A 25,212-nucleotide genomic window follows, 5' to 3' on the forward strand; every position below is an offset into this window, starting at 1 on the left:
ACCCTTTCAACTCAGAGTTACATCCCTAAAAAAAATATTGCCATTCTAAACAATTTAGCTTTGATTCTTGCATTGCAGGGAGTTCATTCCAAGTCTAAAATTCTATTCTTCTAACTAACCACTTGCATCACTTGCAGGATCGGACTACCCCAGCCCCACCCACTGACCGTGATCTGAATGTAAGACTTACCGGTGTCCCTTTCTCACCAGCAGGGCCAGGTGGCCCTTGTGGTCCAGGCCGCCCTGGCAGACCGATGGGGCCGGCTGAGCCAGCAGGACCTCGCTCACCAGGAGAGCCCTGGATGAGAGGATGGAGAGAGGGTTGGTGGACATTCAACAACAAGACAAAGGCTGCTAACTTCGGGTTCAGTGATCTCTTTCAGGCTGCTTGCAGACCTGGAGCCCTCTTTAGTGAGGGGATGGGAACCAGAGCATAAGAGCACTCTTCCCTCCTGTGGCTTCCAGCAACTGGTACTTAGAAGCATTACTGCATCCAACTGTGGAGGTAGAACATAAGAAGATCTCTTCTGGATCAGGCCAGTGACCATCTAGTCCAGTTCCCTGTTCTCACAGTGGCCAACCAGATGTCAGTGAGAATCCTGAGCAAAAGAGCACTCTCTTGTTTCCTGTGGTTTCCAGCAACTGTTATTCAAAGTATTACTGCCTCTGACTGTGTAAACAGAGCATTGAAGGTTCAAACTCTGTATGAGACAATTGCATATTCCTGCATTGCAGGGGGTTGGACTAGAATGATCCTCAGGGACCCTTCTAATTCTACAATTTTCTATGCTTTTATGCTTCTAACAACTACTAGTTCTCAAAATAGAAAAATTAACATCCATAAACAATGTATAACGGCTTTTTAAACATCATACTGATGTTTCCATTACATTGAGATCAATGTCAGTTGTTACCTACATGATGTAAAAAGTTACCTAACTTACATTAAGAAGTGGACAGTGAGACTAATAACATAGTATTGGGAAGAAACTGAACTGCAGCAGCATGTAAACAGCAGTGATTGTGACAAATGCAGGTCAAAACCAAAATCACAGCCTCGTTACACCCTCTTCATAAGGGCTACTCTTCCAGCTTCCTAATGGGTCAACATACTGCTGGCTCTCAAACAAGCATAGAACCCCACTTTATGTAGAATTAATACAGGAAATCCAGTCCTACCAAAGAACCCAGGGCCAGACACCAGATGCCACAGTTTAGGTGCAGCAATTTGCTTTGATTAGAAGATAAGCAAACAAAGACCTGAACAGTCTGCAGCGTTTCTAAGGTGGAAGAATTTGGCTGTTGGCAAATGTGAAGATTCAAGGCAATTCTAAGTTTTGTACTTACTGCTGGGCCTGGGGGTCCAGGAGGTCCTTCATTGCCCTTCAATCCCACAGGTCCCTGCAGGCAAGAAGATGGGAGAGAAAGAGGAGAAAGGTCACCCAAATGGAAAATTAGCAGATGACCAATCAGGCTTTTGTTAGGGGAAGTCAACTGTGTACCAGTGCTTTTTTAAAAACCATTTAAGAGAGAAATATGCAGGCACCCTCAAGAAATATTTAAATGATGTTTTTGGCTATCTGACCTCAGCCTTTGATATAACCAACAAAGCTATGCTCTGGCTCAAATTATGGAAGCTAGGGATGGATAGTCGACTGGTGACCATAATTAATAACCTGTGCACTGGAAATACAATGTAAGTTAGAGCAGACAGACAATGTCAGCTGTCAGCTGTACAGTCAACAAATGTGTAAGGCTTGCTGGCCCCTTTTTTGGTTATCATATATGTGAATGATATCATTGTCCACTCATCCAATAAAGCTACCCTTCCAGCATTCCCAGGCTCACAGAAAAGGAACATATTGAGGTACACCAATTATATGGTTCTGTCACCTCAGACTCAAACTGGTATGCAGAAACTATTAAAATTGTTTGGGGGAAATTAGCAGAAGGCACACCGTGATGCTTCCAACGTAAGTCCTGTTACTTACGATTGGACCAGGAAGACCCCTATCTCCTGGAAATCCTCTCAGACCAGATGGACCATCTTTTCCAGGAAGGCCAGCAGGACCCGGGTCACCCTGCAAGGAAAGGTTCAAAGTTCAGAATTGGAAGGAGAAACTCATTGCTTATTTGCACAGTTGGATTTTTTTAAAAAAACAAAAGTTTTGTTGTTAACATTCTGTTTATAATGTGAGGATTCAAATGTTAAGAACATAAATTAGTAAAATAAAAATAATAAACAAAATGTATTTTAAAAAAACAACAAATCAAGAGGCATTTTAAAAAAAGCAATTCCTATTCCTTGGGCCATTTTTTAAAAAGTTTCTTGTTTTAACAGAGAGAGAGAAATCAAATTGATGAGGGACATCATTAAGTTCTCCCTTATGGTCAATACAGACCAATCCTACCTGGGGAAGGGCTATAGCTCAGGGGTAGGTAGAGCATCTGTTTTGCATGTAGAAGGTCTCGCTCAGGTTCAGTCCTTGATTGCATCAAAACAGACTCACCTTTGTTCCTTCCTTTCCAGCTAACCCAGGAAGTCCTTGTTCACCTGGAGGTCCAGGGGGCCCTGGATGGCCACGCTCACCCATTGGACCAGTTTCCCCAGTAGGACCCTACCAGGAAAGCATAGAGAGTAATTAAATGCACAGAGGGAGACACTTCTTTTCCATATGACACTGAAAGCAAGAACAACACATGCAAAAATACCGGAACAGGAGAGAGGGAGCTTGATCTGAGAGGTATATCAAGCTCTGTGGTTTAGCAAGAATAAGTAAGTCCCAAGTGCTGCAACCTTTTCACATCTATAAAAGTATGTGCATATTTGTATATTCTGCCTAAGGACTGGGACTGTTTTAAATAGTTATGCAATCTGCAACTGAATGAATGAATACATCTATGTATTCCTGACCTTTCTGCTCCCTTAGCCACTCTCAGACCAGTGGAGAGGGAGCAACAGCACTGAAAGGGCATATCCACTTTTCCATTTGTCCCAAGTTTTCTACTGCTTGTTGCAGTGCAGATTAGTACTGCCACAAGTTTTGTCTGGGATTCTGGGTCCTCATCCACACCTTCCTCCACAACTATTCAATGAGGCACCCATAGAAGCTCACAATATCCTGTCCATCACTGTTCCACTTTTCTTCCTTCTTAACCACCCCTTTCTCTGCCCCCTTGTGCCACAGCACTGCAGTGCATGCCCTGTTTTCCTATTGCTCTTTTTCAGAGGTTCTTGAAGTCCATTTTGTTCCTGTGCACATGTTCACAAGCACACAATTATTATTATTATTAATAATAATAATAATAATAATAATAATAATAATAATAATAATTTTAAAAAATATTGTCACTTCTCTGGAGCCCCCAAGGGAAAGTCCAACAAGAACAAGTTAAAAATAGACTGTAATTTGATTAATATTAAAGGAAGACCACTCACATAGCCCATAATGTAAACATTTAAGGTGTCAATAGCACAGGGTGCTGACCGCTGCTGCAGCCAAGGAATGGGGGGCTACGTGGATGGTTGACATTCCCCTGTTATTCCCCATTTTTGCATTGTGGTCACACATCTGATACTACTGGCACTGGAAAGGGAAGCTGCTTTCGCTCTCACACACGTACACATATATGTGCAATGCCCACATGAGCGCAAAAAAAAATAGTGTAGGGCAGAGAACCAGAAGTGCACATCAAGAGGCTCTTGAGACAACTGGAAATTTTTACACAAGGCATAGGCGGAGACAGAAGTGGGAAGGTGAAAGAGGAACACCTACACAATGTGTCACAAGGGAAAGTGTATGTTTTTCCATTCAGGAGCCCCCCCCAAAGAATGGATCAGAAGAAGAACCAATTTCTAATTGGGTTTTAATGGGTATTTGTTTGTTCTGTACAAAACCCATTTTTTGTAAAAAACCAAAACGGTTTTCGCATTTCTGTATTGGGCTTAGAAATGATAAGCTTTCAGATCAGTGCTACTGACCCGATGCAAATTATAAGAAAGCATGAGACAAATGGGAGTGTGGGCAGACCCCTAAGTGTCCCAATCCTGCATCTCCTCACAAAGGAAAAGCAAACATCGCAAAACTTCTCATTGACTCCATTAACAATGCCTTGGCAACGATGCTGTTTCCAAAGATTACACTAATTATGTTTTTTGCATATCCAAACAATAATTACCAGGCAGTCGACTTTTACACCCCAGAAAGCAGAAACAAACATGGGCTTACAGAATTAACTCTGCCATTAATCCGACAGGGTCTACTAATTGCTAGATAATTGGATAGTTGGCAGCTCTCCCTGTAAGGTTGAGAGAAGGAAATTGGCAAGAGAATGGGGTGGTTTGGGCTGGGTGGGCAGGGGGTGCTTACCTGAGGACCGACAACTCCCGGAGGCCCAGGGGGACCTGTCTTGCCTTGGAAACCCTGTTTGAAAAAAGTAAATAAGAAATTACTGTTTTAAAAGAGCAGGGGGTAGCTAAATAAATTGCTAATCTTTTATCATGAAAGATAATGATCCAGCTGACATTGATTAGCTTATTTTCTCCAAATATGTTTTCTTATCGTCTTAGAAAGCGGGAGAAATCCCAAAGGACTTGATGCATATTATCATTTATGCTTGGAATGTAAGTTGGTGCAAGATTCTTGGAATTTAATTTTGACAGAAATGACAGGTATTACTAAAGAAACTATTGTTTGTTGTCCAAAATTAATCTTAGTGAATATTTTTGATGGTACCAATGTAGATATATTGTCAAAAGAACTGGACTTATGTATGACAGTAGAACAAATTCACTCAAAAGGTGGTAGACTCTCCTTCATTGGGGTTTTTAAAAGCAGAGATTGGATGGCCATCTGTCATGTATGATTTAGTTGCATTGCAAAGGGTTTGACCAGATGACTCTCAAGGTCCCTTCCAACTCTGCAATTCTATGATTCTATATTATTGGCAGTTCAAATAGTAATTGCAACTCAGTGGAAAACTGCAAAATCTGACATTGGACATGGTGCCACTTACTTTGGAATATAGCTAAAATGGATAAAATTATGCATAATTTTAAATTTCGACAAGGACCAGAACCTCCAGATACTTTGAATATGATTTGGCATTCCTTTATGACATATACAACAGAGCCATCATTTTCAAGACAGCCTTGTCACCAGCCTGGCAAATCTGGAACTAGACTTGATAATTAGATAACGTTGATTGTCTTTACTTAAGAGTGACCTTGCTATTTTAACCCATGTGCAAGTGGACTCATTCTAGGTGCCTATTTTGTAGTTATGTTTGTCATATTTTGTTTTCATTTTCATTTGTTGCTATAACTGTTATATCTGTTTTAAATACATTATAAAATGAAATTTAACACCCCTCCCCCCAAAAGGAGATAGCGATAGGGAAATGAAAGGCGACAGAAGGAGTATCTGAATATTTGCAGGTTGTCAGAAGGGAAAACAGATTATATGAGGTTCAAAAGTTTGGTTGTTACTGAACCAAAACTTTCCACAGATTGGAAGGTTTGTGAATAAAGTGCAACAGAACTGATGGTTTGCACCAAAACTCCCCCAAATCCAGCACAATTAGCTGGTAATGATGAGAGCTGGGGTGCAAAACCTCAGAAGGGCACCAGATTTCAGCAGAGGAGGCTGGTTTAGACTGTAAGACTCTGATGAATGAGCTCTATGAAGAAAAAGGGAATTGTAAGAACATAAGAAGAGCCTGCTAAATCAGGCGAGTGGCCCATTTAGTTCTGCATCCTATTCACTTAGTGGCCTAAGATATGCCCTAATGGGAAGCCCACAAGCAGGACCTTAGCAGAAGCGTAAAGCCATAAACTCCTGTTCCCAAGGAGGCAGGAATTCTCAGTTGTCATTTAAAGAAAAATGGTGGCAACCGGCTACAACCCAACCAAAGGAATACTGATGATGGTGCTATGGCCCACATTCCCCCACTCATTTTATTGTTCCCTGAAAACTGCTGAAATGTCCCCTTTTTATTCCTTCTGAATAGGGTTGCCTGTTGTACTTACCACTGATTTTCACATAATGTCCTGGGGGACCCTTAGATATTTATCAGTGGCTCCTCACAATGAAGAGATCAGCAATGGCAGACAAGGCCCCATAAAGATTTATTAAAGTGCTATGGTTGGTGTTTCAATATACCTTGAGTGCCATGGTTAATCTTCCAAGAGATCCTGACCACGGTTAGTCTTCCAAGATACCTTGACTGCCATGGGTGGCCTTCCAAGATATATTGAATCCCATGGTTGGTCTTACAAGATATAATGAATGCCATGGTTGGCCTTCCAAGATATCTTGACTGCCACAGTTGGTCTTCCAACACATATCCCCAGAAGAAAGTTGAACTCTCATTCTGCAGTGGAACATGCCCAAGAATCCTCTACAAAGCATACAAATACACAGAACACAACCATACATCAAGTACCTATCAGAACGGGGAATATCTCTGTGTACTTACAGTTTCACCTCTCTGCCCAGGATGTCCTGGCAACCCATCCTTTCCTGGTGGACCCTAGAGGAGGAAAGAAAATGCTAAGAGGACACAGCCAGCAAGATTTTCTTCATATACAAGGTGTGATGAATCCGAGCCAGTGGGTTGTCTTGTAGGAGTTTTTAAAGCTCTGTTTTGGTTTACTGGGTGCATTGGTGGGTCAAGGGCAGACGCTTCTCTCATTGTTGTACTTACTGGAGGGCCTTTGGGTCCAGGAAAGCCAGTAGGTCCTTGGGGCCCTGGAGGACCCTTAGAGACAAAAGAACACAAGAAAGTTAGTGTTGCCACCTGGTGATGCTAAAACAATTGGCCTCTCACTTGGGGGGTGGGCTCTAGAGCAAGGGGTGGGGCAGGTTTGGTAGAACCTCAAGATCCATCAAACAGAGGATCTTCTGTTGTTGTTACTACTACAACTTCCCTTCATAAGAACATCAGAAAAGACTGCTGGATCAGGCCCATGTCCCATCTAGTCTAGCATCCTGTCCTAAAGGGAAACCTGCAAGCACAATTCAAGGACAAGAGCCCTATCCCCTCCTGAGGTTTCCAGAAATGGATGTTTAGAAATGTTACTGTCTCCCTCAATGGAGGCAGAGCATAGCCATTGTGGCTATCAGACACTGATAACCTCCTTCTCCTCTGTGAACTTGTCGAATTCTATTTTAAAGCCATCTAGGTTGGTGGCTATCACTGCCTACTGTGGAAGCAAGTTCCCCAGTTTCACTATGTGCTGTGTGAAGGAGGACTTTCTTTCCTCTGTCCTGAATCTTCCCACATTCAGCTTCACTGAATATCCACAATTCCAGTGTCAGGAGAGGTGGGTGGGAAACCTCTCTCTATCCTCTCCCCCATGCTGTGACATCATTTTATGAACTTCTGTCAAGTTGCCCCTTACTGCCTAAAAGTCCATGTTTATCTCTCATCTAAGCTCCTGTCTCAGTCTGTTTTTTCTTACCCTTTCGCCTGGAGGACCAGGGGGCCCATCACCGCCGGAGTTGCCCTTTTAATGAAGAAAAAATAAGGACATTAGAATGAGAGCGCTACCAAGGCCAAAAGGACATAAACATCAGTTTGAGCACACAACATAGATCTGGGGATAGGGTGTCTGGATTCCCAAATACCTTGGGTCCTGGTTTTCCGGTGATGCCTCTCTGACCACGTTCTCCTCTGGGACCCTTAAGATAAGGAAGGAAACTTGTTACAGTGTGACCTGTTTGATGATGCAGAAACTGGCCCCAAAGCCAATCCCAGAGAAGCCAAGAAGCAGGAAGGGACAGGGTGGCTTACCGTTGGGCCCCGCTGTCCTCTTGGTCCAGGTTTACCAGGAGTACCCTAGAACCAGAAAAAAGAGGTGACCTTAAATCACTTGGAACAGAGTCCCTTGGAAGGTGGTGGACTCTTCCTCATCGAAGGTGCTCAAGCAGAGGTTGGATGTCATGGCACTCTCAGGCATGGGATGTCCCGAGTGAGGAATTCACTCTTTATCATCAAAACTATACTTGCAAGTTAGGAAAAGGCATGCCCATCAGTCGTATGTCTCTCAGCTACTTCCAGGTATGCACCCAATGAGGCAGCTGCCCCTGACCTCAGCTTATGTGTTGGCTCCACCCAAGCTTCGCACAAGCAGACAAAGATTCTGCCTGTGTATAACCTGTTTCTGCTCTTCCTGCTTCAATCCTTTTCTGGTTCCAGGAGACAGTGATATTGGGCAGGTGGAGGAGGTATGGAAGCTTTTGACTTTACACTTGGCTGACCGATCTCTCCCTCCTCCTGTACCTGTTCTTCACTCTCCAATCCTGCAGCTTCTCCCACCCCTGTCTCTTGTCTCCTGGCTGTTATAGGCTCCCCCAGCCAAACTGACACCATCCTCTTCCCTATCTGGATTGCAAATGTTTGCATTCTACTCTGAGCAACCAGAATGTTAATGAACATCATATCAGTTCAGTCAAATGCTACCCAGGACAAAATGCAATGTTACTATCTTGAACTCTGTTGATTTTCAACGGATGAGAGGAGGGTGATTAAGATGATCCAGGGTCTGGAAACCAAGCTTTATGGGGAACGGTTGAGGGAGTTGGGTATGCTTAGCCTAAAAAAGAGGAGACTTAGAGGAGATATGATAGCCATCTTCAAATATCTAAAGGGCTGTCAAATGGAAGATGGATAAAACTTGTTCTCGCCTGCTCCATAGGGTAGGACCAAAACTAATGGATTCAAGTTACTAGAAAGGAGTTTCTAACTAAATGTCAGGAATAACTTTTTGAAGGTAAGAGTTGTTTGACAGTGGAATGGACTCCCTCAGAAGGTGATGGACTCTCCTTCATTTGGAGGTTTTTAAGAAGAGGTTGGATGGTCATCTGTCATGTCTTATATAGTTAAGATTCCTGCATTTCAGGAAATTCGACTAGATGACCCTCAGGGTTTCTTCCAACTTTGTAATTCTATGAGCTGGGCTGGGCTTCAGACAGTTGCAGTAGAGTGGTGCTTTCGCTGCTAGTTTTCCTCACTGCATGGCATTTGAATTTGTCCCATGATTCAGCAAGGAGAGGGTGGCATTTCGTAAGACTCAGTGGAATGAAAAGCTGCCAAAAGCCTCCCCTATAGCAGGCTAGGGGTGTGGGGTGGGGAAGTGATTTGTGGCTAACAATCAAGGAATGAAAATTGTGCATCAGAAAAATAAGAGCAGCCGGGCTGGGGGGAGGGAGACAGAAAGTACATGGCCCCCCCTCCCATCCTCAAGTTATGTAAACTAAATTTAGATGGCACAATATTAACATGTTGAAAAGCAATTTATACCTCCTGCATTCCGATCAAGCATGCCTGTTAGAAGCAATTTGAATTTAAATGAGAGCAAAAGGGAAATATAACGCTGTCCATGCTCTCTCATTGTAACATGGGTGCTGTTGAAGAACATGAGAGCCCCCACCCCCACCTGACTGCCAGTCGGTCTCATAATTATGGAAATGGAGTTTGCTTTGCACTTGGACAAATAAACACAAAGCCTTTTAACCAGCCCCTCAGTGTTATCCTAATCACAAGGGATCCTTACGCTTTGGTTTCCCCATCCCCAGGTGTCATAAATATGCACTGGAGGAAAAATGGGGGCTTTGGAACAGGGCAAAGAGTGATGTGGGTTTCACTAGATGACCCATGGGGTCCCTTCCAGCTCTACAATTCTGCAATAGGAATGAGTCAAGCATTGGCATAAAAAGAAAAAAAGGCTCTTACCCTTCCTCCTTTCTCACCATTTGCTCCTGGAAACCCTGGAAATCCAATGGAGCCCTGAAGGGAGAGAAAAGAGAGAGAAAGAGCGTGAAGGAAGTCACTGTGAACATTCTGTAGCTGCCAAAATAACATCACAAGGCATCCTAGTGACCAAAGAATCGCACTTCCAGGAGAAGAGAAGGAAATGAACTTGTTGTGGGGCCCTTAACAAGTCAAAAAGATTGAAATTCCAAGACCATTCCTTTGTTTATTTTAAACACTTATATTGACTTACATAGTTCCCTTCCTCCCCATTTTATCCTCGCAACAACCCTGTGAGGTAGATTAGTCTGAGAGGCAGTGATTGGCCCAGGGGGCTTCATGGCCTAGTTGGGATTTGAAGCCTGGTCTAGCTGGTCCTAGTCTGACACTCTAGTCACAAACCATACTGGCTCTACCCAGAACCCATCTTCTCACAAAGCAGTTTACAATCACTAAAATGCATCAGATAGTGATCAGTAAAACACTACAACAAAATTATTGAATCCAGGAAACAGGAAATTATGTTCACATGTGGTGGGGCTGTAAATATGTGCAATTTCTTTGGCAAAAGGTGTTTAAGGAGATAAAAGAAATCATTGAGTTAAAGCTGACCGAAAGTCCAGAGGTAGCATTATTATTAATTTACGATGGGGTGGAAGGTTCACAGGCTATGAAGGACATGCTCACAAATTTATTGATAGCTGCACAAATTATTATAGCTAAGAAGTTGAAGGGGAAAGCAGAATATAAAATGGAAGAATGGTATAAAGAGGTGCGGGATATAGCTATTAATGATAAATTAACATGTGCCATTAAATTAACATGTGCCATTAAGGTAAGACTGGGAATATGCAGGAGAAATGATTCTGAGGAGATATGGAGGGTGTTTGTAGAATTTGTGCTATTAAAACGGAAAGGGGTCAAACCATTGCAAGAGATGTTGAAATTTTGGGAGGTTTTATAGTTACAATGGAATGGTCTCAGTGGTGGGGTGCACATTTTTATTCTTATTTATTTATGATTATTACTTTGTCAAAATAAAACAAAAATGATTAAAAGAAAAAAAACTTATTGAATCTGTTGTGTATTGAGTCAAAGGATTTTATATCTGTATTATTACTGTCTGTATTTGCTTTAGGGTAAAGTAACTGCCTTTTCGTTCCAGAGGGTACAGCTACTATTGGTTCATTTAAGCTGCTGTATTTGGATCCTCTGTCTTATTGGTTGCCTCCAAAAGGCAGGACTGTGATTGTTCCCTCCAAAATGTATCCTTTCTAGCTAGTTCCCTGTCCCTATAAATGTAGCTCTCCCCTCCTCAAGTCTTAGTCTTGTTGCTTAAATAAAGAAGTGTTACTAGAGAACTGTCTCCAGCATATTATGTCAAGAGAGCTGAAATCACAAACCCCACGTCACAACAGAATCCAATTGCAACAGGACAAACAAGGAAATGGTGGAATCCTCCCAGAGCAAGGCATGGTGAGGTGAGGTGGCCCAAAAGATTGCCCAATGTATTGTCAAAACTATGGGTGATGCTTTTTTCGAATGTCATCTTCAGAGAAGAACATGATAGGTGACTTTGCCCCGTTATGAGGAAACACACTGAAAGGACACTGGAAGTGCTATGTGGAATATTACTTGACTGATACAAACAATATTATCTAGCTCTGATTCCTGCATTGCAGAGGGCTGGACTAGCTAAGCCTTGGGGTTCCTTCCAACTCTATGATTTTATGATTCTGTGAAACATATCCAGGCAAGGAACGAATCTTTCTGGTTAATTATGTCTCAAACATCAAACAAATCTGTCCCCCACCCGTCAAGCACTAAAAATAAATAATAAAACACCATGCTTTATAAAAAAAAATCAAAGAAAAACAACAACATTAACATTGCTCCAAACACACAGTATCTCTAGAGGCTGTGATAAAATATGAGGGGGGAGAGAGAGAGAGAGAGAGAGAGAGAGAGAGAGAGAGAGAGAGAGAGAGAGAGATTTCTAATCAAAGCACAGGGTATTTTTCATTTTCTTAAAAAAGAGAATTTGTGGACACCCACTCAAAATGAAAGTGAGCATGAGGTTGGCACCCCCTCTTATCCTAGAAATGGGGCCACCACTTTTATGCCACAGTGGCACTGCCTTTGTAATCATTATCCTTAATTAATTATCTAACAGTTTGCATGGAGAGTAATATGGGAGCCTGGCTTTGGTGCTCTCCTCCTTAAGACTGCTCAGAGTGGAAGCACAGAGAGGGAGGCAGTCCATGCCGGCATCAAAGGGTTTCCTCAGAGCGCCTACAGCGGCATCACCCGGGATGCTTTGATTCCTTACTCCCCTGGTACCCTGCTGGATCTCTCGTGTGCACTCCTGGCGCCTGGAGTAGCATCCCTGCTTAATAATTTAAGGTTGATGAGGCAGCTTGAATGCTACGAGCTTTCGTCTTGAAGAGGCATTTATTATGAGCGTAAATTTTCCTAGAGATTTGCAAATGGTTTGCAGGCTCTGAAGATCTGTTTATTTAAAATTGCTTTTGTGTTTAAAACTGGGGTGGGGTGGGGGGGTGTAGCTAACTGCAAAGCTAAATGGCAGCATAATCTTATGTCTCTGAACACAACAGGGTGAAAATCGCATTGAGGGACAACCATAGGCTCTGGAACAGCAAAAAAATTAACACATGGGAACAGTAATGATTCAAGGATTTTGAGGATCTAAACTCAAGTCCACACATTTCGATCTAATGTCTGAGCAAACTCAAGGCTCAATATCTGAGGACTCATACAAGGCCTCAGACACCGATATGTCTAATGGGAACGGTTACCCGCAAAATGGCAGAAAAGTGGCAGCAGTTATGCAGGCCAATAGAGACTCAGATACCTACATAGACAGATATGTATCTGAAGACAGGCATCTGAAGGTATCTGAAGAAGTGTGCATGTACACGAAAGCTCATACCAATAACAAAATTAGTTGGTCTCTAAGGTGCTATTGGAAGGATTTTTTGTTTGTTCGTTTCAACTACGGCAGACCAACATGGCTACCTACCTATAACTATACATAGACAGAATCTGCCATGCCCTAACGTGTGACTAGACCACAGCATTGGCACCATTTTCACAGAAATTTAAAATCCTTTCTAATTAACCCGCTCTCAAGTGCAAATGTAGTGCTGAATCTTGCAACCACCAATCAATCAGAAATACAATTAATGCATAAGGCCACGGAGGATCGTGCCCTGAAGCTCGAGGAACAATCAGACAGAAATAGATGTATTTCCCCCCAAAAAACATAGGCCTACCCAGAGAATCAGGAAAGGAGAGACGTGGCTCAATTTTTGGTGGATTGGATAATTACTTTGAATATAAATAGCACCATGTCAATAGCAGATGTGGAGAGGGCACAGAGAGTCCCTGGAGGCCGAAGCAAAATGGGTGAAGCTTCGCGTAATATTGTCATCTGCTTTAAGCATTATAGACTTTACCATAGTTAAAGCACTCTGTAACATCAGGGGCTTAAAATATGAAGAATCCAGCACTGCCATATTTCAAGAAATCAATCTGGTCTGGTCACTCTTGCCCAGCAACGAGATTTTCGCCCTGAAGGAGCCTGGCATTGCCTACCATCGAGGCTTTCCTTTCAATATTAATAGCTCAGCACAGACAGTGTGTGCTGGGTGACAACCAACCAGCTGAAAATATGCTAAAAGATCTTCAACTTTCAACATCGGTTAACGTAGCTGATGGTGCCCTCCCACAACTTAGGAAAAGGCAATCTCCCCTGGAATGTCAAGATAAATAAGAAAAACAGGACACCACATGCTTGAGCACAATACTGTCTGTTTTATTCGCCTATCAAGAGTGCAGTTATCCAGTGTCAAAATATTAAAGGGACTTGTATTTGTGTCTATCATCCCGTCATGGGAATGGAAGGCTTGGAGTAAAGCTGATGGCCCCTGCTTGCTCCCATGTTTGCCTGGGCATTTGTGGGGCAGATCTCCACTGCTCATGTGATTCCGCACAAGTGGAGCTTTCTGCTCCCAGGGCAGCTAAAGGTTGCATGTTTGGCAAGGTTGGTTCTGTATCATAACAATTATGATAGTCCAGTGTTTGACAAAAGCCTCCAGGAAGGGCCATTGATACTTTGGCAACTGGTAAAATCTTCCAAAAACATTATACTTTCCTGTACTCATCCCGACAATCCTTTACAATCCCCTCTAGAACTTTATCTCTCTCAAGTGTGCCTTTTGTTGGAGGTGCACAGGGATTATTTGAATCAACCAATATCCCAACAGGAAGTAGAGGAAGCAATAAAAAGACTAACATTGGGCAAATCACCAGGACCAGAAGGCTCCTCAGGGGAATATTATAAGGCAGGCATAGGCAAACTCCAATCCTCCAGATGTTTTGAGACTACAATTCCCATCATCCCTGACCACTGGTCCTGTTAGCTAGGGATGATGGGAACTGTAGTTCCAAAACATCTGGAGGGCCGGAGTTTGCCTATTATAAGGCATTTGAAATGGAGCTCTCACTCTGGTAAATTAGACTATATAGTTCAATTTTAGATTGAAATGAAATTCCCCAAACATGGTGAACCTCAGAACTGACCCTATTGCTGAAACCAGGGACTCTTAAGAAGAAGAAGAAGAGTTTGGATTTGATATCACTACCTGAAGGAGTCTCAAAGCGGCTAACATTCTCCTTTCCCTCCCCCCCCACAACAAACACTCTGTGAGGTGAGTGGGGCTGAGAGACTTCAGAGAAGTGTGACTAGCCCAAGGTCACCCAGCAGCTGCATGTGGAGGAGCGGAGACGCGAACCTGGTTCCCCAGATTACGAGTCCACCGCTCTTAACCACTACACCACACTGGCTCTCTTATAGACCTATTGCTCTTATTAACGTTGATGCAAAACTTTTCATGGCAGTAATGGCTGAAAAGATTAATAATTTTATTGGACAATATATTTCATCCGGCCAAACTGGCTCTATCCCATACAGGAATATATTAGACTCAGTAAGGAGAATCCTTATTGTTATTCATGAGCTCCACACACAAAACTCCTCTGGAACTTTAATTTCTCTCGATGCCTTCAAAGTCTCTGACAGAATTCAATGGCACTTTAAAAAATATTTATTATCTAAATGACAATTTGGTAAGCAATTCCTGCATATGATCAATCAATTTTACCTACAGTCTAACACCATCATTACAGTATGGGTATGACAAATGGGTATGACACCAAACCCATCCACCTCAATAGGGGCACTTGTCAAGGTCGCCACTTCTCTTTGTAGTGGTGATAGAGGAGCTTGCCATTCATTTGCGGCAGATGCAACTATTTAGGGGGTGAAAATTAGAAATATTGAACACAAAATCAGTATGTTCACTGATGACACTGCTTAATTTTCTGACTCTCTTAATGCACTCCAACCACTCAAAACACAATTGAATGCATTTCATGCAGCTGTGGGACTGGAAATAAATTATGCAAAATCTGCCATTCTTCCAATTAACTTACCCACAATGACTTTTGAACAACTAATATCACAATCAGAATTTAGTATTGCTCACGGTGCCTTTAAATATATTGGCATTAATTTAACATCAGATCTTAAGCAGCTTAGCTGCAGAAACTATAAAACTCGCTCAAAGATATTTCCCAAGAATTGGTGAAATGGAAGCATTCAAATCTCAGTTGGCTTGGCAAGATAGCTGTGATTAAAATGTCTATTCTTCTAAAGTTCTCATTTTTTTTTCAGGTTTTGCTCATCTGTATTCTCTCTTCTCTGCTTAAAAATGGCAATGAAAGCTAATTCTATTTGTCTTATTCAGGGAAAAAAATCTAGAATAAATTATGAAATGTCATAATAAGGGACGTCTTGGAGCATTTCAGATTAAATCTCAGATCCCCTTGATTAGGGAACAAAATGACATTCCATGGGTGCACATTGAGGCCCCTCCCCCTTCACCATCAGTAGGGGCACTTCCTTTCCTAAAACTATCCCGGACAGAGTGGAGAAAGATCCATACTCCATTTTAAAAGGCTGCTGGAATGGAGGGACTGGGACTCAGTTCTGGCCCCCAAACTCTCACCATTGGCTCCACTGCTAGACCATACATCATTCCGACAGGAGGATAAATACAGACAATTTAAAAAGAAACTTGAGAAGAGAGGCATTTCTCAGATACAAGACCTTCTTCCTAAAGGTATAGCAATCTCTGAAACTTTCTAATGTGAGCATCCCAAACAGGTAATTCTTCACAAACAAAACAAGGCTTACCTTGGGGCCAAGTCTCCCAGGGTATCCCGGTAACCCAGGAACGCCAAGCTTGCCCTGTAAAAACAAACCAATATTTAAGAAATGAAGAGAACAGGTTTTATTTGGGGAACTCTATATTTAACTTAACTCCAGAATTAACCTTTATGCTCACACAATACCAAAAATGGACTTGTATCTATCATTCGTCTTATTCAGAACAGGGTGGTGCGGTTGTACCCAGTGCAAGCCTTGCTCAGAGTAGATCCACTGAATTTAATGGACATGACTGCCTTAGAGCCATTAATTTCAATGGGTCTGCTCTGAGTAGGACAAATAGACCCATTAAAATTAAAAGACCTGACTAACCTTGGTTTGTTAGTTTCAGTTCATTTGCTTTGACTAAAACTGTGACACAGCTCAAGTATTTTTGGGGTGGGAAGGAATCCCTAGCTTTGGGACATGATTCAAAATGAAGACTAGGTCAGCATTGGATGGGTGAATGATGGGCAGCACTTTCTCTACCCGACTTCATGGTTCCAGGGTAATCCAAGAAATGGTAACAGTAATAACAGAATAGGCTTTGATCCACCCCTGGTCTCCTGAATCCAGAGAGTTCTGCTTGGACAAGACACTGCCAGTGGCACCAGTAAAATGACCCAGGTAATATTTGGTATATTGGGTCCTCCCTTAAAGAGGACATGTATTGTGTTGAGACCTGGAAACCGACACACTGAGTTGTGGGTGGGTACGATTGGTCAGCCACAACACCCGATTGGTAGGTCCCTCGTAGCTGGGTGCAAACTGGCCAATGGGACGCAGTCCAAACGGTTCAAGGGGCCTATTTATACCCATGCACGTGACCCAGAGCTTCCTCTTTAGGCGTGTGCATTCGGAACACTCACCCACCTCTCCCTACTTTTAGGGTTTTGCGCTTGACCATGCTATGCCGTCATGTGTTTTCTGTTGTTGGGACAGGGGCATGGCAGGAATTTCCCCCACTTGGCTGATTGGCTGTTGCCATTTGGGTTTTGCCTGCCGCGTAGCAAATCTTCACAACTTGTAAGGTTGCGGATAGGCTCTGGTTCAGGTGATAGGGATGGGAGAACGCTCTCACCATCCCTATGTGAAGGGTATTCCGTTAAAAGAATCCAGGGACTTGATGGTTTGGTCAACCCCTGAGAGGGAGTTGTACCTGTGCCTGAGCCCAGGGGGACATTTGTTCCCGGCTTTCCGCTTATCCAGGTATTCACCCTCGGCTGACCTATGCTGGAACGCTGGGTCAGCGCTACCTGCATGGCAGGGAGCTAGTCAAACCAGAGCCTATGCAACCAATCACTTCTGTAATCAATAAAGTTGTGGCCTAAATTCTGCCAAAAACCAAAACCAAAATTTGAGTCAAGTGTGAATTTATTTAGGGGGGAGGTTTCTGGGTCTGAACATGCAAATCTCTTAACTAGCAGGAAGTCTGATTGGAACAGACAGAGATGCTGTAGAATAAATCCTAAATTCTGACTGTTCAAAACCCTATCACAGAGCTTTCCTATGTGTGTCATAGGAGTGCCATGTGAACGCTCCCCACACTCCTCCTGGAGCTGGAAGGGGGTTAGTTTAACCTCTGGTTTGCTAGTAAAACTGGACTACAGTGTCGCAAAATGATGCATGTCTAAAAAGTGTGCCACCAACATGAAAAGTCTGGAAAGCTCTGCTCTATCATAACTCATCACATGTTCTCCAATACCATTCACATAGTACTCTTACTTTTTCTCCAGCAGGGCCCAGAGGACCAGGGTCGCCATTGGGGCCTCCGCGACCCTTTGGCCCTTCAGGGCCATCTTCGCCTCGTGGACCTGGGGGTCCGATTTCCCCCTGTCAAGAATCAGAAAAGAGATGAATTTCTTGATCCTTTACAAAGCCCATCTCACACTCACCATTAAGCTGCAGGTTAATTTTTAAGGGTGATGTTAAACAGAATTGCAAAACAACAACATCCCAACTTCTTTCCAGAGTAGAACTCAAGGCAGCTTGCAGATAAAAATACAAAACACATATAAAATACAAAAAGCGTAAAAAGCAAATATCAAAATTAAGCAGTAATTAAACTTCAACACAATTAAAACAATATAAAAATATCTATTAAAATGCATATAATAAAAGACTGCACAGCCCTATTAAGAGCCTGTTCCTTTAAAAACAGTCACTTCCCAAAGGCCTGTTGGAATAAAATGGTCTTCACTGGTGGCAGAAGGACAGCCAGTCTGGCTTTTCTACAGAAGGAATTCCAAAGTTTGAGAGCTGCCACTGGGAAGGCCATCTCCCACATCCCTACCAAGTGTGCCTTGGCAATGAACTACCAAGGTGTCAGTTTTCAGCCCTGCCCAGACCTGGAAACTGAGGTCTCCAAAGAGGAGCAGGAGGAGAAGGAGCAAATAGATGAGGACCCTTCCCCCAGCAGAGCCTACACTGCTAGCAAGCCGAAAGAGCCAATGAATCCATATATCCCTGCCCCATGACTGGAGATCCCATCTTCAACTGCCTGCAGTTCCTGGACATAAGTTATGTAAAAGTCACAGCAACAAAATATACTTCTTATTCTCCAACTTTCAGGCCTTGTCTGAAGATGGGAGTGTCAGATTCTGTCACTGTCTAGAGAAAAACTGTCCCTTCCCAGAGGATCTGTATACCTTCAGATGAATTTCAGAAGCAGGCAGGAAGTGAAAGCTTGTGTCTCTGAAACACTCTGGAATGCCTCGTTCTTGCAGGCAGAAGGGGTTATTCTAGGGTAGCAGCTCTGGGATCTAATCCCAGTGGCAACCTCAGTATCACGACCAGCTTTGAAGACCATGTTTACAAAAAAAACCCTCACCCTGTCTCCTTTGATGCCCATGTCGCCCTTGAAACCTGGGAAGCCATCTTCACCCTGGATGAGGACAAATCATTATCATCATTATGATTAATTACCCGTTCTTCACCCCAAGGTCCCATAACAGGTGACAACTTTAAAATACAATATTAAGAACAATTTAAAATGACTTACAAAAGTAAGGTGGACCCTAAAAATATACACCTCAAGTGCCAAAAGGCAGGGAAAAGAGGTGCATCCTCAGCATCTTCCAGAAGCTGTGCAATGAAGGTGCCAGGCACACCTCTGTGGGGAGGGACTTCCATAGCTTACAGGCCACCACAGAAAAGGCTCCTCCCTTGGGCCACCCCAGCAACTGAGAGTGGAGGAACTGCCAAGAGGCACCCCCTCTGCTGATCTCAGCACCTGAGAGGGTCTGTAGGAAAGGAGGATGCCTTTCAGATATCTGGGGCTTGAGTCGTTTAGGGCTTTAAATATCAGTGTGAGCACCTTTCATTGGACCTGGAAATGAACTGGCACATAGTTATGGGTTGGAGACAATGGAGGAGTGTGCCAATGCAGCTGTTTCAAAACAGGGGTTGTGAGAGATCCAAATGGAATCCCCGCCAGGAATCTGGCCACTGCATTTTAGATCAACTGAAGTTTGCAAATCATATTTGAGGGTTCTCCACAGTTAAAGGATAGAGGGAAGGATTGAAATGGCACTTTGCACTTCTATTTAAGGAATCCTCCATTGTAGTGATGGACATCATAACCCTCCCCCTACATCTCAGATTTATCTATGCCCTCCACAGCCAAGGGAGCTCAGACACTATGGCTAGCCCCAAGGTCACCCAGTAAGTTTCATCACTGAGTAAGTATTTGAACCCTATTCTCCAAGGTCCTAGCTCAATGCTGTAACCACTGCACCGCACAGGATCTCACATTAAAGACTACAATTCCCATCATTCCTTACCACTGGGGTTAATGGGAGGTGCTGCAGTTTTGGGGAGATGTATCATATTACCTACTCCTGATCTTCAATCTTCCCTCCACCTCAACAGCCCATGTTGGTTTTAGGAAATAGCCTGTCTACTAGGGATGCCTGCCCTGTAGCACAGATTTCCTTCCTGAAGACCCACAATAAGCTACTAAGGAACTCCAATGTTCTTTTTATTAAACCCACTTCTCAGGAGAAGTGATTCTCTGCCCCCCATCTCCTCAAAGAGGCTTTTATCTCCCACACAGAGGTAAAGCAGGTAATATTTCGGTCCAGCGGGAAGAAAGTAAGGCCTCGTTTCCACAGCAACCAGGTCCTGCCTGGGGCAAAGGAGGACCAGCTAGTACTGTGATGATAAAAAAAAAAAAAACAGCAACAACATAGCAGTGTGCCCCTCCTCACTCTCCCACCTCCCAGAAATAAGCTTCTGTAGTGTAAGGCTATGTTTTCTCAGAGGGAAACCTTTGGCCTGAACAATATATCCAATCAATTTCTGTGTAGGAACCTTGTCGAAGGCTCCCTACCATTGCCTACCCCCCCAACTAAAAACCCAAGGGGTGCCCTCTGCCTGTTCAAGCTCCTGAAGGCAGGACTGTCAGTTCAACTGATATAAATACCAGGAACTTGCCGGCACTCCAGCAACAAATTATTTTCATCGAGGCCATCTCGCGCCAGTCTTTTCAGAGAGAGCTCGAGGACAGCACTAATATTTCTTCCAGGTTTTAACCGCAGACTTCCAATCAATAGTGTATCAAGTCCTAAAGCAAGCCTGTCAGGTGCTAAAATGCGGATGTGGTAATGAAAAAACAACATGGGGGGGGGGGTTTGAGGAGGCTGCTGGTAGCTGGGCTTCCTGCTTATAATTGTCAGATTTCCCTGTGATGGACTATGGGCACGAACAAAGGGAAAAGTGAGTGGGATTTAAAGCTTGGACCAGGCTGGAATATTACACAGCCTCTGCTCATCCTTCGGGAGAACATAACCGTGTACCTGAAAATATACAGAAAGCCTCCTTGTCAAAAAAGCCTTTAAACACAGCATTTTAATAGATGCTGCTGCTGCTGCCTCTGGCTGTTAAGTCCTTTGCACATGCCAAATTCCCAGGGAATCTCCTAAGCTCGTTCTGCAAACGGCATCACTCAGAAACATCTATAGCTGTAATTGGGACTGTCGCATCGTTGTGTGTGTGTGTGTGTGTGGTTTCCGCTCTGCAAAGAGAAAATATAAAAGGAAACCTCTGTTCGTTAAGACCTCCAGGTTCCATAGCTAGGAAATTCTGCATTGAGGGTTATCATGCAAATTAATCACAGAAGTCTGCATTTAGGGATACAGGCATTGCAGAAGTTCCCCCTCCTCCACAATTTGGGTGGGTTTTTTTGTTACCAAGGAATAGGAAAGACTGTCAATCAGGGATGGGGAAGCTTTTTTTGGCACGAGGGCCACATTCTGCTATGGCCAGCCTTCTGGGGTCCATGTCCTAGAGAGAGGGTCATTTAACTAATGGTCATTTACTCACCTTCTCCCCCTTGGTTCCTTTCAAGCCACGGATGCCGTCAGCTCCCTTTGTGGGGGTGGGGAGGGGGAGAGAAACAACATCAAAATAAATTAGTAAAGTCTGGCACAGAGAGAATGGAGGTGGGGCAAGAAACATGACTTGTTCATTAGTGATGGTTTAAAACTCCTAGTTAACACAGGAAGCTGCCTTATATGGTGTCAAAACATTGTCCTTTCTTGCTCAGGATGGTTTACACTCCCAGAGGTTTCAGGCAATGGAAATTCCCAATTGCACCTGGCGATGTCAAAGATTGAACCACGGAACTGCTCCCATTCCCCTAAAATATATATATTAAGATTCTAGTTCTCAAGGTTTAATTATTTGTTGCATTTCTACCCCACATTTTCTTCCCAAGAAGCTCAAGCTGGAATACAAGGTTCTCACTGTATTCATTTAATCTCCAACAGTGGCGTAGCGTGGGGGGTGCAGGGGGGGCCGGTCGCACCGGGCGCAACACCTTGGGGGGGGGGGGGGCGCTCGCCGCCTCCGGAGTCGCCAAAGAGCCTCGGGCGCAGGCTGTAGCAGAGCCCCATGGCAGCAGCCCAGGCAGCAGCAAGAAGAAGCTGGCAGCGGCAGCAGGTTAAGGGTTAGGGGCGCAAATTACTTGCCTTGCCCCGGGTTAGGGGGTGCAAATTACTTGCCTTGCCCCGGGTGCTGACAACCCACGCTACGCCGCTGATCTCCAAGACAACCCTGTGAGGTGGCTTAGACTGAGAGGCAGTGACTGGCCCAAGGGCACTTAGTGAGCTGCATGGCTAAGTGGGGATTTGATCCCTGGTCTCCTAGGCTCTCTGACCACTAAACCACTACTGGCTCTGAACAGCTGAATTTAACAGGAAGATACCTTCTTCTGAGTAAAGCCACATGCCCTTCTAGCTCAGTACTATTCACACTAACTGGCAGTAGCTCTCCAGGGTTTCCCAGCCCAATCTGCAGATGCCAGGGATTGAAGCTGGAACCTACATGCAAGGTAGCTGCTCTGTTGCTTAGCTGTGGGTGCTTCTGATGAACATAGGAAGCTGCCTTCTACTGAGTCAGCCCATTGGTCCATCTAGTGTAGTGTTGTCTACACAGACTGGCTCTCTAGGTTTACAGACAAGAGGGCATTCCCAGCCCTAGGTGATTGAATCTGAGACATTCTGCATGCAAAGCATATGCTCTGCCACTGAGCTATGGTCCTCTGCCATGAAGAGGAAGGAGTATTTGACATGAATTTGACATTCTCTTCGCATAGCATCAGGCTACAGGGTAATCTGCTCTAATTGTATATTTTATTTTTATGAACGCTGTTTTTATTGTGTTATGCGAGCTGGTCTTTGACCGTAATAAATTATCTACACATCTACAGGGTAGCTGAAAGAGATAGTCAATTTCATGGAAAACAACAGCAAAATCAACGGGTCTACTCTGAGTAGGATACAACTAAAAGTATCCAAGATAATACAACAAAACAAAACATATTGGGCAATATTTCAACTGCTGAAAACATACATCAAGAGAAACAAACATTCACACGCAGAGAGAGGAAGGGATTGGTCTTTTGGGAAAAAAGATGCCCTAAAAGTCAATTGAAGAAACGGGTTGTGTATTTTCCCAATCTGTACTCAAGAAAGATTTTTAAAAGGCAGGGCATTAACTGAAGGAAGGGTGCAGAATGATTCTACTTGATCCCACAGGATCTCCAGTGAATCATTAAGAATATGCATTATTTGTTTAACCTGAAATGTATTAGAATATAATTTAAGATTAGGCACTCCTGTTCTTACTTTGTGTCTAGAGCAAAATAAAGTTTGGAGGGTCGTGCTACTTCACTTACCAACTTGCTTAGGAAGCTCAGGTGATTTTTAATATGTTTTAGTATATTAATGCTAAACAATAAAATCAATAATACTAAAAAATAAAATCAAGAAAAATTCACAACCCCACTTTAAAACATAGAAAAGTATGGTTGTGATTCCCCCCCCCCACTTGGTTTTCTTGTCTTATCTTTTTCTAATCTGCTTTGAGGGTATTTTTAACAACCAAATGGCGTATAATTCGTATGACATAAATAAATAATAAATAATAATTGACCAGGTGCAAAATATGAGAAAAATGTGACCTAAAAACAAGGCAAATGCAAACTGAATAACAAAACAAATTAACAGCAGTTAAGAACTAAGCAAGTGGCAGGTTGTTTGTTTTTTGAAATAATTTTTTATTAAAGATTTCCATGAACTACAAAGAACAGTCCCCACAATAGAAGACTGGGAACCTCAGGATTTAAAACTAGAAGATCGGGAGACATGAGATTTAAAATGAGAAGACTGGGAATCATGGGATTCATAATGAGTAAATTGGGAACCCTCCCATGGGCACTCCCTCCCATGGGCATAGCCAGGATTTGGGGCGGGGGGGGGAGAGAAGGACACCTACTTTTCATCATCCTCTGTCCGGCTGTCTGGCAGATTCAGAATGAATTGTCTCAACAACAGTTGTTTTAAATTACTTTCTTTTGACCCTAAGTGCTCAGAAAAATCTGTCAAATACCTTTATACAATTTCTATTCTTAGTTAAGTATACGTATTTTTATTTACTTGATTTGGGGGGGGGGCAGATCTCTCCCCCCCCCCCGTGACCCCCTCTCCTGCTGCCTCCTCTCTCCTCCCTCCAGTTTCTCCTGCTGCCCTCAGCCAGCTTTTCTTCCAAGATTTGAAGCCAGAATCTGAAGCTGCTCCCATAGCTAAGAGGAAACCTCCTTAGCCATCTCCATTGTACATACAGATTCTTTTAAACACTTTTCTCTTTCTGAATTATTTAACCCCTTTATTTAATATAATAATAAGAAAAAGGGGGTTCAAGCTGTGATCTGTATTAGGTAGGTGAGTTTCTTCCACTCATAATTTACACCTCTCTCTCTAAGGCAGATCAAAGAGACTTGCATTAAGGAGAAGTTGGGGGAGACTCTATTGGCCAAGCCCCCTCTTGTGGCACAAATGTGTCATGCCTGCCATTAGAATCAAACACTACAAAGGTAAGAGAATCCTTGTTTATTTGGCTGCCAATTGCAACTAAGGTCCATACCAAATCAGGCCAGTGGCATATCTAGCTTTGCATTGTCATCACTGACTGGCAGCAGTGGCTATCCAAGATTTCAAGCAAGGGACATTCCGAACCCTACTTAGCAATGCACTTGGGGATTGAATATAGGACCTTCTGCATATAAAGCAAATGTTCTACCACTGGGCTACGGACCTTTTCCTAAACATAAAGTATTCTAGTCCTCATGGTTCTGAATTAAATGGGAATCTGGAGGCCATCTTATATCAAGTCAAATCCTCTGCTCCATCTATCTCAGTGTTGTCTACACAGACAGGCAGAGCTCTGATCCATCTAATTCAGTGTTGTCTACACGGACAGGCAGAGCCATAGCGCGCGCGCGCGCTCTCTCTCTCTCTCTCTGTGTGTGTGTGTGTAGCAAGGTTTTTTGCCCCAGGTGAAATCTCCAGAGGGCCGCCATTGAGGCTCTCAGCCTGTGTGTGTGTGTGCAAATGTGCAAAGGTGGGTCTTTGAGCCACGTGAAAGATTTACCCCTGCTGATAGGCATCAGCTCTCCATGGTTTCAGGCAGGAGGTGTTTTCCAGGCTTACCTGAAGATGCCATTGGATATTGAACCTGGGACCTGCAAGCAAAACAGTTGCTCTGCCATTGAACCATGGCCCAAAAGCCTTTGATACAACCCCGTTGGCTGAATTGGCAGCCAATTCCTATCACTACTCCAACTAATGCCTACTTGATGTTTTTTGTGCCCTTTGGGTAGAGGCCCAAGA

The 25,212-nt window shown here is 43.4% G+C and overlaps 1 protein-coding gene across 3 annotated transcripts in view; it reads right to left on the reverse strand.

The window, feature by feature from the left end:
• Positions 1-25,212, reverse strand: part of COL5A1 (collagen type V alpha 1 chain) — a 181,835-nt gene that overhangs the window by 33,077 nt on the left and 123,546 nt on the right. For all 3 annotated transcript variants that reach the window (XM_081846883.1, XM_081846885.1, XM_081846884.1), the window contains exons 28-42: positions 21,365-21,409; positions 18,873-18,926; positions 17,768-17,875; positions 16,031-16,084; positions 9,736-9,789; positions 7,795-7,839; positions 7,629-7,682; positions 7,463-7,507; positions 6,706-6,759; positions 6,478-6,531; positions 4,371-4,424; positions 2,511-2,618; positions 1,992-2,081; positions 1,348-1,401; positions 191-298 (exon numbers count right to left, since the gene is read on the reverse strand). In XM_081846883.1, the coding sequence (XP_081703009.1) occupies positions 191-298; positions 1,348-1,401; positions 1,992-2,081; positions 2,511-2,618; positions 4,371-4,424; positions 6,478-6,531; positions 6,706-6,759; positions 7,463-7,507; positions 7,629-7,682; positions 7,795-7,839; positions 9,736-9,789; positions 16,031-16,084; positions 17,768-17,875; positions 18,873-18,926; positions 21,365-21,409 (981 nt within the window). The remainder of the gene's footprint in view (positions 1-190; positions 299-1,347; positions 1,402-1,991; positions 2,082-2,510; positions 2,619-4,370; positions 4,425-6,477; positions 6,532-6,705; positions 6,760-7,462; positions 7,508-7,628; positions 7,683-7,794; positions 7,840-9,735; positions 9,790-16,030; positions 16,085-17,767; positions 17,876-18,872; positions 18,927-21,364; positions 21,410-25,212) is intronic.

This window comes from Podarcis erhardii (genome assembly GCF_964252035.2).
Source record: "Podarcis erhardii genome assembly, chromosome: Z".
NCBI classification, from domain to species: Eukaryota; Metazoa; Chordata; class Lepidosauria; order Squamata; family Lacertidae; genus Podarcis; species Podarcis erhardii.